The sequence below is a fragment of the Orcinus orca genome, chromosome 3, assembly GCF_937001465.1.
Source record: "Orcinus orca chromosome 3, mOrcOrc1.1, whole genome shotgun sequence".
NCBI classification, from domain to species: Eukaryota; Metazoa; Chordata; class Mammalia; order Artiodactyla; family Delphinidae; genus Orcinus; species Orcinus orca.
The window spans coordinates 13,671,449-13,688,100 of NC_064561.1; the positions used below are offsets into that span (position 1 = coordinate 13,671,449).

Genomic DNA, 16,652 nt, shown 5'->3' on the forward strand with positions numbered 1-16,652 from the left:
AAGGAAGATGTTCCTAGCACAGGATAAGATTTACTGCAGATTGACTAGTATTGAGAAATTGCCAGGTTTTTACCAAAGTCAGGGTCCCCCATCCCCTTCTCTGTCTGTGGTTAGACTCTTTCTCTTGCCTCCCAAGTGATTCTTTATAAGAGAACCTTGCAGTGATGGGGAAGGGTCTTCCTTTGTCTGAAGGGTGAATGCTACTGTGAACTTGTAATTTCTTGAGAGACTGGGGTCAGCTGGCATTGGCCAGCATTTTTCTTGACATGAAACAAATTCAAGCCATAGCCACTCTGACCATTTACTGCTTGGGAAGCATAAATAATTTGGTCTCTACTCCTTGACCACCTCCCCTCCATGGCATCAGCAGGGAAGTGTACCGCTGATTTTACCCATGATGTGGGCCAATTCACAGATAGCCAGGTGCTGCGAGAATTATCTTGACTTTGATTTGTTTGCGGGGGTGAAATTCTTTGGAACTTGCTTGAGGGTCATGTGACATTCAGCTGCTTCTGCAGAAAGGGAAAGTCTGTTGATTAATACATGCCAGGACATGGATGTGGGGTGCCCTCAGCCAAACAACAGACCCTCTGGGCCCAGCAGTTGGCTAGGCCTTTGCCCCTGGGCTTGGTGAGCAGAGGCAGCTGTGGAGCAGAGCACTCAAGAGACAGACAGCCCTAGGTGACCTTCTGCTGACCAGACCACCACCCACTCTGTTTCTTTGTTGCCAGGAGGATGAAGATGAAGGTGATGAGGCCACCACCTCCCATGTAGGCTTGCTGTGAGGATTAAATAAGTGTTCAGTACAGCGCGTCAGCCCAGGAAGCAGCAGTTACCTACTGGCGAGCTTATCTAGGCCCTAGCAGAGATGTGTGTGTTGGTAGCTCGCATAAAGCTCTGCTGAGTATGGTCACTGTATTTCATGGGAGAGTTCATGAAGCTTTCCAGTTAATCTGCACTGTTCCTGCCTTCCCTTGCATCTTGCTCCCGGCGTGCTGTATCACTTTAGGATGGAGGTGAATGAATGGACAGGACAGAGTCAAGGTGGGGTCACTGGGCTTCGTGGGCCCTCTGGGACACCAGGAGTTAAGGTGGAGCTACAAGTACAGAGTGTAACTGTCAGCCTCTCACAATGGACAGAACTGGAACTGAATCTCCAGGAATCAGCCTTTCTCTTTTCCTCTGTTGCTTGCTTTCAGAAGCCTAGACCCAAGCCTACCCCATGTCTGTCTCGCCTCCTAATCTCCAGGAAAGAAAGTGTTTCTGTTGAAATTTGAAAAACATTGCAATTGTGTTGGCTGCTAAATACTATCTGTCCTTAGATGAGTTGGAATGATAGCAAACAATATCCTTGAAAGCAGGAGTGCTTAATCAGGGGTCTATAAACATAAGAAAAGAACTGACATTTTTATTTTCATTAGCACACCCAGAGGTTCCCAAACTTTCTTGGTTCACAGCATCATTAGCATCTCAATTTTTTCATCATGATCTTAGGCCAAAGGAAATACCTAACAATTTTGTTTATTAGGTAGTTAGATACAAACAACTGAATAAATACTAATGTCCCAACAATGGTATAGCTGTTTTGGAGGGGAGGGCACATAAATTGAAGGGAAAAATATGATATTCTTGGATTACTACAGCCAGTTCCTTATGGAATGTGTGTGCCTGTTGGGTACCGCACAACTCCTCAAACCTTAGAACCAGAACCTTAGACACCTGCCATCCACATTTCCTATCCCACGTTAGTTTTTACATGGTACAGTTGTCCCTTGGTATCAGTGGGGGATTCATTCTAGGACACACATAACAGACACACACTGCTAGGCACCCAAATCCGCAGGTTCTCAAGTCCCTTATATTGCAGCAACATGGATGGACCTAGAGATGTATATTAAGTGAAGTAAGTCAGACAGAGAAAGACACATGTTGCTTATATGTGGAATCTAAAAAAATGATACAAATGAACTTACAAAACAGAAAGAGTCACAGGTGTAGAAAACAAACTTACGGTTACCGGTGGCGAAAGGGGAGGGGAGGGATAAATTGGGAGATTGGGATTGACATATACACACTACTATGTATAATATAGATAGCTAATAAGGACCTACTGTATAGCACAGGGAATTCTACTCAGTACTCTGTAATGGCCTATATGGGAAAAGAATCTTAAAAAGAGTAGATGTATGTATACGTATAACTGATTCACTTTGCTGTACAGCAGAAACTAACACAACATTGTAAATCAGCTATACTCCAGTAAAAAAAAATTTTTTTTAAATGGCATAGTGTTTGCATGTCCTCTGTCCTGTACTTTAAATCATCTCTAGGTTACTTATACCTAATACAATGTAAGCACTATATAAATAATTGTAAACACTGTGTAAACTCTTTGTAAATAGTTGCCAGTGCACAGCAAATTCAAGTTTTGCTTTTTGGAACTTTCTAGAATGTTTCCCCCCAAATATTTTTGATCTGCTGTTGGTTGAATCTGCAGACACCAAGGGCCAACTGTTTGCTTTTTATCACAGCAACCTAAATTCAGGCTTTGTAAGATATGATACTGTCGAAAGGAATATGGTGCAGTCTAACATTATGAATTACCTTGTGCTGCTGGTTCCCACAGTGCCTCTCTGAGTTACTGTAACACCCTGTGGTCCTTCAACACTCAGTTTGGGAACCAGGACACTGACCATCTAATGTCTCTTCATCTTTTTCTTCTTATTCCTGTAAACTGGGAATATGTTGTAAGATACCTGTTTGGAGTAGATCCAGAAATTAGACACACAGTTGGGTCATGCAGCCTTCTTTGGGTTGGAAACAATAGGTGAAATTCTCTTCCTGTCCCTTGACGTTCAACTATCTCAACACAGTACCTGCTGGCTCCCACCTCGACCACAGATCAGTGTGAAAACAGAGAGGGAAAAGCATATTTGGATCTTTCAGATGTAAAACTTTTGAAGACGGTATACTTTGTCGTGAGAATCCAATTAATTCCTCCATATCTGCAGATAGATTTATAAGTTTGAGTTTTCAGCCTCCTTTCCCCATTGAGCCATGGTGCTGAGAGCCATTCATTTCCTGTAGGACTGAGAGCACACAGAGAGCACCCTGCGTGCACCCTCATTGATTAACTCTGTCCCCACGCATCCCATCTTTTGCACCTGTAAACAGCGTGCTGCTGTGTGCAGGTATAGTTGAGGATGAACTTACTATTCCCTACCCCACAGTCTGGGACTTGTGAAGAACAAAAGCCCAACATGGTCACATGGCCCTTGCACTGTCCCATCCTGCCTGTCCTCCTTTAAGCTCTTCATATGCACTGGTATCTCTCCTGCTTACAGACCTGTGCCTGTGTTATTGCATCAGTTGTGCCTTCCCCTGTCCATCACAAGCCTTGTCCCTCTCTACCTTACCCACCACAGGAGTGCACACCCTCTCTGTCCATGGCCACAGCAACCCTGCCATTCTTTTTCACAATACTCACCCAGGTATTGCTTAATCACTCAAAGAACATCATGTCGACTGCAGAGTCCCTAAGCCTGGCATGTAGCTCTGATGAGATGCATTGGCTGAGCAATTTTCCGTGTGAGACTGTGAGCTGATTTCCTTTTCCAGAGCTTTGAAATTGAGCTAGAAGCCCCAGGGTGACAATCGTGTGTGGTCACTGTAGCCCCTGAGTTGTTCACTGAGTACTTGCTGTGTACTGAAAGGACAAGAGAAAAGTAAAGATGGCCCTGCCCTTGGGCTCCCAGGTGTGTGTGTGGGGGGCTGACCATCAGAGTCACTAGACAGAGATCAGGGAAGCACCAGGTACAGCAAATGAAAGGCATGAAGGTGACAGAGAAGGTGCCCATTGTGGCCACCATGTTGTTCGGAGTGTTGATGTCAGGGGCTGGGACAGTGCAGGGTAGAGGCGACCACTGTGGGAAGAATTTACCCAAGGTGTCAACCCAGTTGGATCTGTGCCTTAGAAGAGTCGTCCTGTGTGGCTTTCACATAGCGCTGCTCACCAGTGCCTCTCTTTCTTGGCCCACAACAGACTAGAGATTCTGGTGTTTTGCTGCAATATGCATGAATGGCTTCTTAAAGTTTCCCAAGGAGTTTACTTGCCCACAGTCCTGGGAGGGCTGAGCTGCAAGCTACAGACTGTCTGGGTGTGGTTTCTTGAGGTGCGAGTCCTGCCTGGGCCCCAAGTGGGTACAGAACAGAAGTCCAAAGCATCCCATGATTATCCCCATGGCTCAGTTTTCGTATTTCATGATCCCTCACATTGGGGCCATGGGTGTCACCTGTCATTGGTTGTCCTCAGAGCATCGTAAGACAAACTGATATATTTATGGATCCCATCTCATCTGTCAAAACCACGTTATCATGCCTTCTCATTTGAGCTGGCAACCTCCAGCAATTGTTTTCCTTATAAATTGACCTCAGTTGTTACAAGTATGTGGGTCTTGTGCTTAGTTTTTCATGTTACTTAAGATGGGCCAGCCCATCCTGGATGTTTGCATTGGACGCTCCTGGGGGTGCATGTTCAGCTCACAAATGGGGATTTCTCAAAGCTCAACTGAAACTTCCCAGGAATCATGTCAAATTATGGGCCACAGCAGCCCATAGAAGTGGCCTATCTTTCCACTTCCTGGGTAAGTTACTTCTCTGTGCCCTGGTTTCCTTATCTTTAAAGTGAGGATGAGGCTAGAAGCAATCTCAGAGTTGTGAGGATTTAAATGTCACTGTCAGATGTGAGCTGGCAGGCTAAAAAGGGTGTTTTAGCCTCTGTGGTAGAGGTAGTGATTTAAAGCAGAGATAAGACAAAGTTAAAGGGTCAGATTTTCTGTAGAAAAAGGTCTGTTCATTTTCTGAGCAGAAAATTCAGCTTCCTTGGCTCAAGGGCCCATGTGGGCCTGGCTTGAAGGTGAAGGAAAGTGATTGTGTCCAGAGTCCTCCATCCTTTGGCTTTGCTGAGAGTCCATTTGGAGAGAGAACAGGCACAGCCCAGCCCGGAAGCTCCAGAAGTCATTTACCTTGATTTCAGCTTGCCTCGGGGACACTGCTTGAAGGGTTCCAGAATGTCATTACTTAATAGGAAATTTATGGGGCTGCTTCCTCCTGGTGGGATGGGCTTGTCTCACTCCCCTCCCTCCCCCCAGCAACCTGCGTCCTTGTGGCTGACAGAGCTCCACTGTCCTAGGGCCAGAGCGTCTCCTTCAGGGTGGGGCTGCTCCTGTCCTTTGTGTGCCATAGCTCACCTGGCACATGCTTGGCTGTGTAATTCCTGAGCTGCTTTCTAGGAGACCTCTAGTAGTGGAAACCAAACTGCACATCATTCTTGATCCTCACTTAATGAGATCCTCACTTAATGCCACCCTCCCTCCCATGCTTGCTTCTCCAGCACATCCAAGACTCCCTTCCTGATGGAGCCAGAGTTACATTCATCCCCTTTTGCTCCTTTGGACATGTTGATCCTGCTGCATGAAAACCCCTCTCCCAAACGACTCCAGGTGTCCTTAAACCCCAGTGACATATTTCCTTCTCTGTGGTGCTGCCCCTCTGTCAATACTTGTGTCCAAGCACTCAGCATATCCTGTATCTTTCTGTATCTGATTTGTGGCCACCGTCTCCCCCTTCTGTCTTACTAGCCCCAAACCCCAGTTTCTGTTGTTGCCCAATAAATGATCGTCCCCATCCACTTACCTATGGAGGGTTTGTGAGGGAGAGTCTCTGCCATCTTGTGGATGCCTCTCCATCCTCCCTCCTTCCAGCAGTTTTCTACAAATTCTTCTAGCCCACTGGCTTCCCCACCTGGAATCTGCAGTAAGTCTTGGCTGGCTCTCCTCTGGAGAGGGTCACAGAGTGAGGCCACAGGCCAGGCTGCCCTCACCACTCCCACTTTATCCTTGTCCTTCCCTGTCTTGATACTTGCATCCTTAACTGGGGATTTTTTTCTTTTTTTTTAAATGAGTTTACTGTTTTGTTTATAGTACCTTTATTTTGAAAGGAAGCTAAATCAGGAGCCACACATAGATATCAGTAAAATTAAAACCACGAGAACAGGGCTTCCTGGGTGGCGCAGTGGTTGAGAGTCCGCCTGCCGATGCAGGGGACACGGGTTCATGCCCCGGTCCGGGAGGATCCCACATGCCGCGGAGTGTCTGGGCCCGTGAGCCATGGCCACTGGGCCTGCGTGTCTGGAGCCTGTGCTCCGCAGCGGGAGAGGCCACAACAGTGAGAGGCCCGCGTACTGCAAAAAAAAAAACAAAACAAAACCACGAGAACAAAACAGTGATGTTAAATTCCATCCAAATAATAGTATCGTCTGCTGACACCTCTGAGCACAACCTTTCACACTGGCACAAACAGGGACTTTCCTTGTCAATGCTGGAAGGAGAATAAAAAGAAATGAAAAGAGGGGAGTAAGTAATTAAATGCCATCTACCTAAAGGCAGTCTGTGCTTCCCTGGTGGCTTCAGGGACACGGTTCTGTGAACCCTCCTATGGCCCCACCTGAGCCCTAGCATGTCACTCTGCAGGTGGCTATAGACACTGCTTCTCTGAGATTGAGGTCCCACTCTTTATCAACTAAACCTCATAACTTGGAGAAATCTTTTCTCTTTTCCTTGCCCAGTCACTTTAGGAATGAAGGCATGCTTTTTGTCTGCAAAGCTCCATGCACAGCCAAACGCAGCTTCCAGGTACTGCCTCCTTCTGTCGCCTCCTTAGGCTACCCTCACATCCTGCCTTAGGTCAGCAGTGACATGCTCTCAGCCAGATTCCTCCCTTCCTCCCACATTACACTCAGAGTCGAGTGATTCAGCCTAGCCCCTTGTTCTCTCTTCCCTCTGTTCTCTTCTCTGAGCAAGCCCTTTCTGATGATTCTACACCTTATCCCAGCCTTTGGATGCTCCCTCTCCCTGGATCTGTATGTGGCCTCATCCTGCTTTCTTTGGGGTATGTTTACTCAAGTCAGGGCTCCAGGATCCACCCTGTCCTTTCCAAGCTCCCAGCCAGGTGCACTTCATGTACCTCCCTTCCACCAGTAGCACCTCCATCCCCTCTGTCCCACCTTGATTCATTGCATGACACTTCTTCCCAGGACCACATGGTGCTTAGTTCTGGCCATACTTATACCAGAAGTACCCCTGATGGGAAAAGGAAAGTGCCTTGTATCCCCAGAGCCTGAAGCAGGCCTATCCAGTCATGTCTGCCTTTGGAAACTATTGTAGTCCACAGTGCTCCTTCGAGGTTGTTGTGCTATTGCAAAGTTTCATCAACCCATCATCAAATTAAGTTGCTTCAGGAAATGTCCCTTCGTGGTCCTGAACTCCTAGCACACTGCTCTCTTGGCTTCAGGGATGCTTTCACAGGCTGCTGGCCAGCCAGTCTCCACCTCCAGTCCCCATCACATTCTTATGCCAGATGCCCATTTGGTTTTAGCTTTGGGTGTCCCTTCCCCATCTCTAGCACCGTGTGTGCAAGAGAGGTACCAGGGATCGGCTTTGCACCTACAAACCCTCCTTCCTGTAAGTGTTCTTCCTGGGCTGGTGTTCTCCGTGTAGAAAACTTAGAAGTTGTCATAGGAGCTGTCCCTTCCCTCTTGGGTCTTGGGAGTTACCTGGGAGGGCGTAAACTCTAAATTCTTGCTGGCATCTTGAAAGCAGTTGGACATCATTAAATAGTTAAGTTTAGCATCAGATGCAAGACCACATCTAGACACCTAACTCACACTGCTGTAACACGCCCTTCCTCCAGCACTGGACAATTGCTAAGATCCAGAGTCTTTTGCATGCAGTGGCCATGGGCTGCTCCTGCACAGGTTCCCGCCCTGCGGCAGCGTTTTCCTTGGGGCAGCACTCTCTTCATGTGTGCTCTCTGGCCATTTGATAGCTAGACCTGTAATCAACCAGAGCACCCTGGAAGGAAAGCGATCTCCTTGGCCATGTCAGTTTTGTCAGGCCTCGGGCCAAGAGGTCCAGCTCTCCACAGCCCCCCATGATGAACTCACCACTGAGTTGCTTTTACATAGCAAGTTCTCCCTTGTGCTTTAAAATTCGGTAATTTGCTGGAACTGCATTTACAGAAACCACTGTGAGAACCTTGTTTCAAATTACACTTGGACTGAATTATAAAGTAATTCATCAGCAACTAGAGTGCCTAGTATGTGCTAAGTGTGTTCCAGAAAGAAAGCTGTGACAGAGACAGCCAGCTTGCTGTGTTTTTTCTTGTGCCCTCTGCCTACCAGCTCCTGTGGTCCTAAAAATCTTCCCTCTTTTCCTAAGCCCTTGCCTGACTTCGTCAGCCACAGAGGTTTTCTTACCCTCACTGAACTCCTAGGTTTATTACTGGAGTTGCTCATTACATGCAGGCAGCTCCTAGCTTACTTTCAATCTTTCTTCCTGCAGGGACTGATCATTCCTTTTTCTTGCCCTCAGAAAGGTGTCGGAAAAATAGTGCACAAAAAGTGCAGATGATCAGTACTTTTGAGCAGATGTTTCTTCTCATTAATAGAGTGAAGAAACTCGACATTCTGAGTAAGGGGTGAGTTAGTGCAGGGGTCCCCAACCCCCAGCATCAGTCCGCGGGCTGTTAGGAACCGGGTTGCACAGCAAGAGGTGAGCGGCGGGCCAGCAAGTGAAGCTTCATCTGTTTCTCCCCATCTCTCACATTACCACCTGAACCATATTCCCAGCCCCCACCCCCACCCCGCCTTCCGTGGAAAAATTGTTTTCCACGAAACCAGTCCCTGGTGCCAAAAATGTTGGGGACCACTGGGTTAGTGTGTTTCTGAGGGACAGTTTGACATTAAAAACATGAACCCACTGCCCTGTGGTTGTCCTGTTAGAATAACTGGACAGGTGCACAAAGTCGCCCTTGCAGTGATGCTCATGGTGTGTCTTGAAGCAGGTGTTGTTGAGGGCAGTGCACAGGACAGAGTGCTAATAAGGCACTGATGGAGGGGGGACGCTCATGTGCCACCCCCAAGCCCCTAGCGGATCACAGGAGGTGCCCCTCTACACCTTTATAAATAAGCTTTGAAAAGCTGGTTAATAGAACAGTAGGTCAAGTATGGATTCATTTTTATGTTACCACAGTTACCTTGTGGTATTTCTGTAATCAGCAAACATATTATTTAAGTTACCAAGAAAACGTTCTTCATAAGCGTGAGCACTCAGCAGTGGACTGCGTGGGCTAGTCAGGAGTGGGCAGCCTGGCCTTCCTGCTCCGTCCTGCCTGGCCCCCACTCACCAAGTGGAATTACTCACTTGGCTAGATGCTTCATGAACCACAAATACAAATAAGAATTTTAATGAAAACGACATGATTTGGGGCTTGCAAATCATCCTCTCTCATACACAGTGTCCCGTAAAAGCTCTCAGATGTGAAAACTTGGTTTGTCGCATATTGTACCCACTTCCCTGTGAACTCCATAGCTCCCACAGACCCTTCCAGCTCCTGGTTGACTCTAGACTCCATGTCCCGGCCCTCGGAGTTGGTACCTGATCTCTCTTCCCTACTGGATGATGAATCTTTGAGGAGCACACTCACTGGGGCCCTTTTAGTCAGTGCATGGAGTGTCTCCCCAGCCAACCTGATCAGTCTTCACCAGAGGAGCTCAGCCTTTGGAGGCCACAGCCCTGGGGGATGTGTCATTGTGAGTGGCACCCATCTGCTGCCTGGTCTCTGATGGTAGCTTTTCTCTTCCCTTGTAGAGTGCCCAGTGAAGAATGTGATGGGATCAGTAGCATGTCTGCGGAGAGCGGCCCTGGGACGAGATTGAGAAATCTGCCAGTAATGGGGGATGGACTAGAAACTACCCAAATGTCTACAACGCAGGCCCAGGCCCAACCCCAGCAAGCCAACACAGCCAGCACCAACCCCCCTCCCCCGGAGACTTCCAACCCCAACAAGCCCAAGAGGCAGACCAACCAACTGCAATATCTGCTCAAAGTGGTGCTCAAGACACTATGGAAACACCAGTTTGCGTGGCCTTTCCAGCAGCCTGTGGATGCCGTCAAGCTAAACCTCCCTGTGAGTAACTTGGGCAGGGTCCGGGGCTGCCGTCCTCAGGTCTCCTCCTGTGTTGCTCCTGGTGAGGGTGGACTTACGGGAGGGTGGAGATGCCTTTGGAGTCATTGTGAAAAGCGCGAGGTCCAGCTCTGAACTCCAGCACGCACGAGGCCCTTGACTGAGTGGTTTCAGCAGTCCTGATGAATGGAAGTGGGGAAGGAGAGAAAACGTGCTCATTGGCCTAAATAATAACTGGTTTCTTTGATACTAGCATTCTGGGAAATATTCTGTAGAGATGTTGAAACGGGTAGAGGGCTGCTTGCAGCTTGCCTTTCAATTCCATAGGGAGCTAAAGTGGGGTCACTTGGTGGTCCGGGCCCTCCCTCCTCAGATGTGGTCAGCTCGCTTGGCCCAGTAGGTTCAGCAGACGTGGTTGGTCAGATTGTGAGAGGGACTGGCTTGCTGCAGTACCTCTTCTGGTACTGGTGCTGTCATCATCACCCAGAGCACAGGGCAGGGAAAGGTAGTAGAATAACTCCCAGGGAGCCAAGTACATGGAGGTGGCCTGGATGGAGAGAGGGAGTATGGGTGCAGCTTTGCCTCTGGCTGCCTCTGCACACCCCCTCACACCTGCCCGCCTTGTTGTGGCCATGCTGCACTTGCCTTTGTTCTTTTGTACCCCTGTTCCTCTCCTTTTTCCTTTGAGAGCTTTCCATTTGCCCACATTCCTAGCAAATGTTTCTGGAAACTCAGCTTGTACCTTTAACTGAACCTCGGGAGCAAACAGGATAAATGTGTTAATTTTTTCCTTTCTTCAAAGCATCAAGGACTAATTGTCTTTAAATTGCCCTCTGCTGTTTGCCAAATCCCACACACTGACCTGGGCGAGGGAATTGGAATCAGATGATTGTTACAGTTGACCCAGACGTGGGTTTACGAGTTAGAGCTGCATGGGTATAGGATCCTCAGCCTCTGCCAGGCGTCCGGTTTCAAGAAGGAGGGACACACCAGTGTGACCTTCTCCTTGCTTGAAAGTTGCTATGTCTGTAACAGCTGGCCGGTACTCTCTGTCCATTGAATACCCATCATATGCACTCAGGGGAAGAGAGTCAGGAGGGGGAGCTGCAGGTCTGGGTCACGAACCAACTGAGGAAAGGGTATGGGAACAAAAGAAGGGTCCTCACCAAATCTGCACTTCAGAGGTCACTCTCATCATTGACCACAATCAGGAGTAGAGGCAGCGAGCCCGTCACTGCGGGGAGTCTCTTGGGAGAGCTTGCTGTACCAGTTTCTAGCTGGGCTAATGGGCTGGGCCCTGCAGGGTCCACAGGTGAGGTGACCTTCCCAGAGCAAATGCAAAGAATGGGGAGAGAAGGAGCTGGGGGTTGGAATCCAAGGGGGGCCCACAGCTCTTATAGCACTGGAGGGAGGCGGGAGGCCAGGAGAATCAACCGCAGAGAGCAGACCCCCAAGTTTCTACGTCAGAGACTACAGGGAGGTCAAACAGATGAGGATTCCGACCTGACCCTACTGTTGGCCTTTAGGAGGGCATTGGTGACCTTAGGAAGATGTGACGCAGAAGTAGAAACCAGATTCGCGACGGTGTGAATAAGAAGGTGAGGATGTGAAGCCATCATTTCAAGAAACTTGGCTTTGAAGGGAAAGCGTGGCAGGGCCAGATGGAGGAGGGGTTGGTTTGTTACAGGAAGATGCAGAGGGTGCAGAGGCAAGGAGAGCTGAGAGGGTGAAAACTAAGGGGAACTGGGGGGCTTGAGATCCTGAGAAGACAGCATCCCAGCCATCAGGACAGACACGGGTGGGTAGTCTGTTAGGCCAAGGGGTTTGGGAGTTTGAGGTCATTCTCTGAAGTGGAGGCCAGGCTCCCCAGGGGCCACAGTGTGACTAGATGTCACCCTCAGCAGCTCTGATGTAGGAAGAAGAGAGGTGGGAGAGCTAGGGGCTAACCCTGAGGGGTGGGGCAGGGCTGTTTGGCTGGGAGCAATGTCATACTAATGCCCAGTTTTCCAGGGACACCCCCTTCTCCAGGAAATATTAATAGGGCCACTTCAAAAAAGGGTTCATTCTTTTTCTGTTTTCTGATGCCTTCCAGATCTTTACCTGTGTTTTGGCCCCTGTTCCTTGCTGGGCTTCTTATTAGAATGCTTGTGCCTCTTTCATTCAGAACACATGTACAATTGGATTGTCATGCCCCTAAACCCCTGTCTCCCTTTCAGTCTTCCCAGCCCCCATCCTCTTTTGTCATCGTCTCACCTCCTCCTTCCTACTTTGTCCTCAACCGCTATCCTGTTGGGCCTTGAACCACTTTTGACACACTGAGGCCAATTCAAGCACCTGACACCATTCTAAGTAGACCTTTGGCCGTGGAATAAAATCTAAATTTTCCCTGGGGCAGATATATTTGGACTTGGTTCTCTTGGGAAAGGTGGTCAGAGCAAATGTAACGTAGAAAGTCTGGTTCAGTCGCCCCTTGCGGCTGGGCAGGGCTGTGATCTTCGCCAGCCCTATGTGTATGCCAGTGGCTTCTGTTCCTTTCTCATGATTGTCAGAGCAACTCAGAACCTCACACCGCTTGCTCACCTTTTCAGTATTGTCCACCACTGTTCCTGGGCAGGACCTTGGTGCTTGCTAAAGCATAGGCCTGCCCCTCTGCTGTCAGGCTTCCCCTTGGACTTGGTTCTGATAACTTCACCTGAGTCTAATTGTGGGAGCTTCAGAGAATGTGGTTCTCAGTGGGGCCGGCTGGCTGTATGCAGGTCCCTCTTCTTGCCTGGCTCTCTGTGGTCCTTCCACCTGGAAACCTGAGCACTGCCTGATCTGTCCCCAAATTCTTCCTGTGGTTGATTTTAAAAATAAGCGTTTGGTTTTAGAGTAGGTTTAGATTTAGAAAAAGTTATGATGGTAGAAGAGAGTTTGATTTGAAGGGCTTTAGGACATCCACACCTGACGTCTGGCTTCTTCTGTTTAGCACTTGTAGAGTAAGATCTGAAGGTTTGAGGAGTGGGTCTGCTGCCGGGTGGGGGGTCGGGGGGCAGGGGGCAGGGAGGATTGTGTGGTGTTTTTTGTTTTGTTTTTACTAAGGATTGTGAGGGCAGTCCATTTGATTCCTCATCTGGCACTTAAGCTGGTTAGTTGTTGAACTGTATCCAGATACTAGTGGATCCTTAGTGGTAGACTGCAGGTAAAAGAAATGGAAGTGCGATGAACTGAAGGTAGAGGCTTTTGCTCCTTGGTTCTTTAGTGTGACAGGAAGCAAGGGATCCAGTTGTTATGGGTGGGCTTGAATGCTGGTTCTGTAGGATTTTGCATTTTATTGATGTGGAAAATTTGAAGCAGGGAGAAAGTAGAAATTACCATGGGTTATTTTACCAGATAAGAACCACTTTTTTTTAAAGGTTGTATGCTTTCCGCATTACTTACTAAAAATGAAAGGATATTTTAACATCAAAAAAAATAGAGGAAAACATAGATCTCAGTTAAGACAGCGTAGCCTGTTCCCAGACAGGACAGTTGGCAAACTTGCACATTTTTTCTCTAAATTGCCACCCAGCTTTTAGTAATCCTTCCCTGATCCACTTTATCTTGGGGTCCCCATGAGATGGCTCACTGCTACCATGGAAGAGCTTAGGTCTGCATGTCTGTAGAGTGACCTGGAGTGACATCTGCAGGCCCACCTGTGAGTACTGCATGGCTGCAGAGGTGACATTGGCCTTTTGCTCTCTCTGCTCTCCAGGATTACTATAAGATCATTAAAACACCTATGGATATGGGAACAATAAAGAAGCGCTTGGAAAACAACTATTACTGGAATGCTCAGGAATGTATCCAGGACTTCAACACTATGTTTACAAATTGTTACATCTACAACAAGGTGAGATGTGGGGGCTGATAGAGAAGGAGAAGGTAAAGGAGGAGGTGGGCATGTCTGGAATCCATTGGGCAGGGGTGCTGGGTGCAGGTGGGATCAGAGTCCAACGAGAGGAGGCCATTGGCGACAGAGGTAAATGGGACCGCTGGTTTTGCCTGTGACTGGGTGTGTTTCTTTTGAGGCCAAAAACATTTTGGTCATGTTTCTAAGCTGTCCTTGTTAGCTGGAAGCGTGTGCTTCTGATACCCTTGGGACTTTGGTTCTTGAGCATGTCTAGTAGAGAAGGTGTGAAAAGGACAGTGACGACGCATTAAAAAGTCTGTTTGGATGACACAAATTGTCAGGAAGGAACCTACCAAGATATAGTTGTACAAAGGTGTGCTCAAACAGAAACCTAAATATAAGAGAGGGTACAGTGGGGCCCACCCGCCGCATCTGGAACTGTGGACATGACCATTGATAGCTAATGGCCATAGAATCAAGTGTTCCCTTACAGGGTCTTACATGTAGACATAAATATCACTTAACCCAGTAGCCAAACCATTCAGCTCGATTGTGCCTTGAAGCCAGATCATTTGTTTAAAGTCTCAGCTCTCACCACTAGGTTTAAGGGAAATGTGGACAGATGAGGTTCTCCATTTAGAGCTGAGTGGGAACAGCATGTGGCAGAGTGGGGACCCATAAGGCAGTGTGAAGTAGACATTTCCCCAAGCCCCAGTGAGCTGCTTTGGCGATATACTAGGGAACATTATTGGAGCCCTGTTCATGTATCTATGGCAAGAAATCCTGTGTAATTCAAATAATTCTAGTGAAGTTGCATTATGTCGAAGGACATAATTAGGCTCTAGTGCAAGGAGGGCCCCTGTGTGTGATTGGCAGTGCTTGATAGATACTTAAGGCATTGGGATGGTTTCTCAAGCCAGAGGTTAAAAGACTAGAGAGGCAGCAGACCTGCAGGCATATGAAGCTTCCATGATGCCAGTTAGGATAGCTATGTTTTGACCCTTTAGGGTTTAGATTGGGGAAGGACCCTGAATATGATGCTCCACACTTTGGGGCATAGGGTGGGGAGCTCTTGTTCTGTCTAGAAAGGTGGGGAGGGCTTTCCAACCCTCACCACATGTGTCTCCTCTTTTAGCCTGGAGATGACATAGTCTTAATGGCAGAAGCTCTGGAGAAGCTCTTCTTGCAAAAAATCAACGAACTGCCCACTGAAGAAACTGAGATCATGATAGTCCAGGCAAAAGGAAGAGGACGTGGGAGGAAAGAAGCAGGTAGGGTACCTTCCGTGTCCCCAGCACTATTAGCTTCACACTGAAATAGCCTGTGGCAAAGTGGGGACCCATAAAGCAGTGTGAAATGGGCATTTCCGCAAGCCCCAGTGAGCTGCTTTGGGGCTATACTGGGGAACAGTAAAGCAGGGAAATTGGCTTTATTTCTCCCTAGTCTTTGCCAGCCTTCTCCAATTTCACTGGGAGACTGGGAGTGGTGGGAAGACAACTATATTATACACTCCCTGCCTTGTTGCTGTTTGGGTATGGTGAGGCCAGGTTCATCAGGGGAACCAGCCCAGAGGGTCATATGACCATGTGACCCTCCAGCAAAGTAGGAAAAATTGAGCCTAGCCTTTTTTGATGGACTTCAGTTAAAAAGAAAGTACAACTTTTTCAAAGCATTTTTAAATTATTTGAATTCTTCATCCCACCAGTGCTATAGTCAGTCTTTGTTTTTCATTTTAGATAAATTAACCTGATCAAGGGCAGTTTTAATTAATATTCCAGTCCTAGAGCCTTAAGGTTTGTTATTTGAATTATTTATTAATACACTTGTGTTGGAGCCATGTCTGCTATTTGATAGTCTTCTGAAGTCAAGCCCTCTTTGTCTATCTTAGCACCTACCCCTGCCCCCAAGCCTGACACGGGATTCCGAAGGCCAGCTGGTAGGGAGTAGCCTACTCATGAAATGTTTCTGTCTAGGAAAAGTTTAAACAGCTGCCTTCTGCATCTTGCCATCCGCAGCTCCGTGCTGCAGAAAGGTGATGTTTGCAAGGTAGCCTGTGCTGTGAGTTGTTTGCTTCTCTAAGGAGTGGGCTTTCACGTGACTTCCTATCCCACGTGGAAGTGGTGGCTTCATGGGAGCAGAGGGGGTTGGCTAGATCCCCTGTAGTGCTGAGGGGTAGCCAAGGAGAGCTGGTCTTGAGGGTCACCCCTTAGCCATAGAACCTGCCCAGAGGCGTCCAGTATCCTTACGACCAAGGCGCCCCATCCTCCCTTCCTGGGACAAGGGGTTTGGTCTTTACATGGGGTGGATGTAGGGCCTCGTGTGTTTCGGCTCACCCACACAACTGCAGGGAGGCAGTCTGAGCCGGTCATGAAGGGCAGCAGCCGTCCAGCCTCCCCCTGTGATTCAGAGAGGTGGGGGTAGCCAATTTCCAGAAACCTTGGCCAGGGCTGCCGATTCCGTCCCCCTGCCAGAAATGCTTACTCAGAAGGCAGTGTTTCTGGGAATGAGGACAGCTCTGCCTGAAAGCACCAAGGAGCATTTTTTTGCTGTCACTGTCCTGGTGCTGACTCTCAGCGTGTGTTTCCTGTGCCTTTGGCTCAAGCCTTCATGCTCGTGAAGGGGTCTCTGTGCCTGAGTCCCCAAGTCAGGACTTGGAGCCAGGACACCCCAGGAAGTGTGGAATGTGGTGTGCCACTGCTCTCAGAGCCCCCTGGGACAGATGGACAGATTTGGCTGAGGTCCAAGGTATTTAGGCTGT

The 16,652-nt window shown here is 48.3% G+C and overlaps 1 protein-coding gene across 10 annotated transcripts in view; it reads left to right on the top strand.

Annotated features, from left to right (window-relative positions):
* The window catches only part of BRD4 (bromodomain containing 4), an 81,687-nt gene that overhangs the window by 37,578 nt on the left and 27,457 nt on the right, over positions 1–16,652 (top strand). For 5 of the 10 annotated variants that reach the window (XM_049707976.1, XM_049707973.1, XM_049707980.1 and 2 more), the window contains exons 2-5: positions 732–1,016; positions 9,708–10,026; positions 13,757–13,894; positions 15,030–15,165. In XM_049707976.1, the coding sequence (XP_049563933.1) occupies positions 907–1,016; positions 9,708–10,026; positions 13,757–13,894; positions 15,030–15,165 (703 nt within the window). In that variant the 5' untranslated portion in view covers positions 732–906. Of the gene's footprint in view, positions 1–731; positions 1,017–9,707; positions 10,027–11,549; positions 11,622–13,756; positions 13,895–15,029; positions 15,166–16,652 lie in introns of those variants that run through there. The other 5 variants (XM_049707978.1, XM_049707979.1, XM_049707981.1 and 2 more) reach the window with 4 other exon arrangements.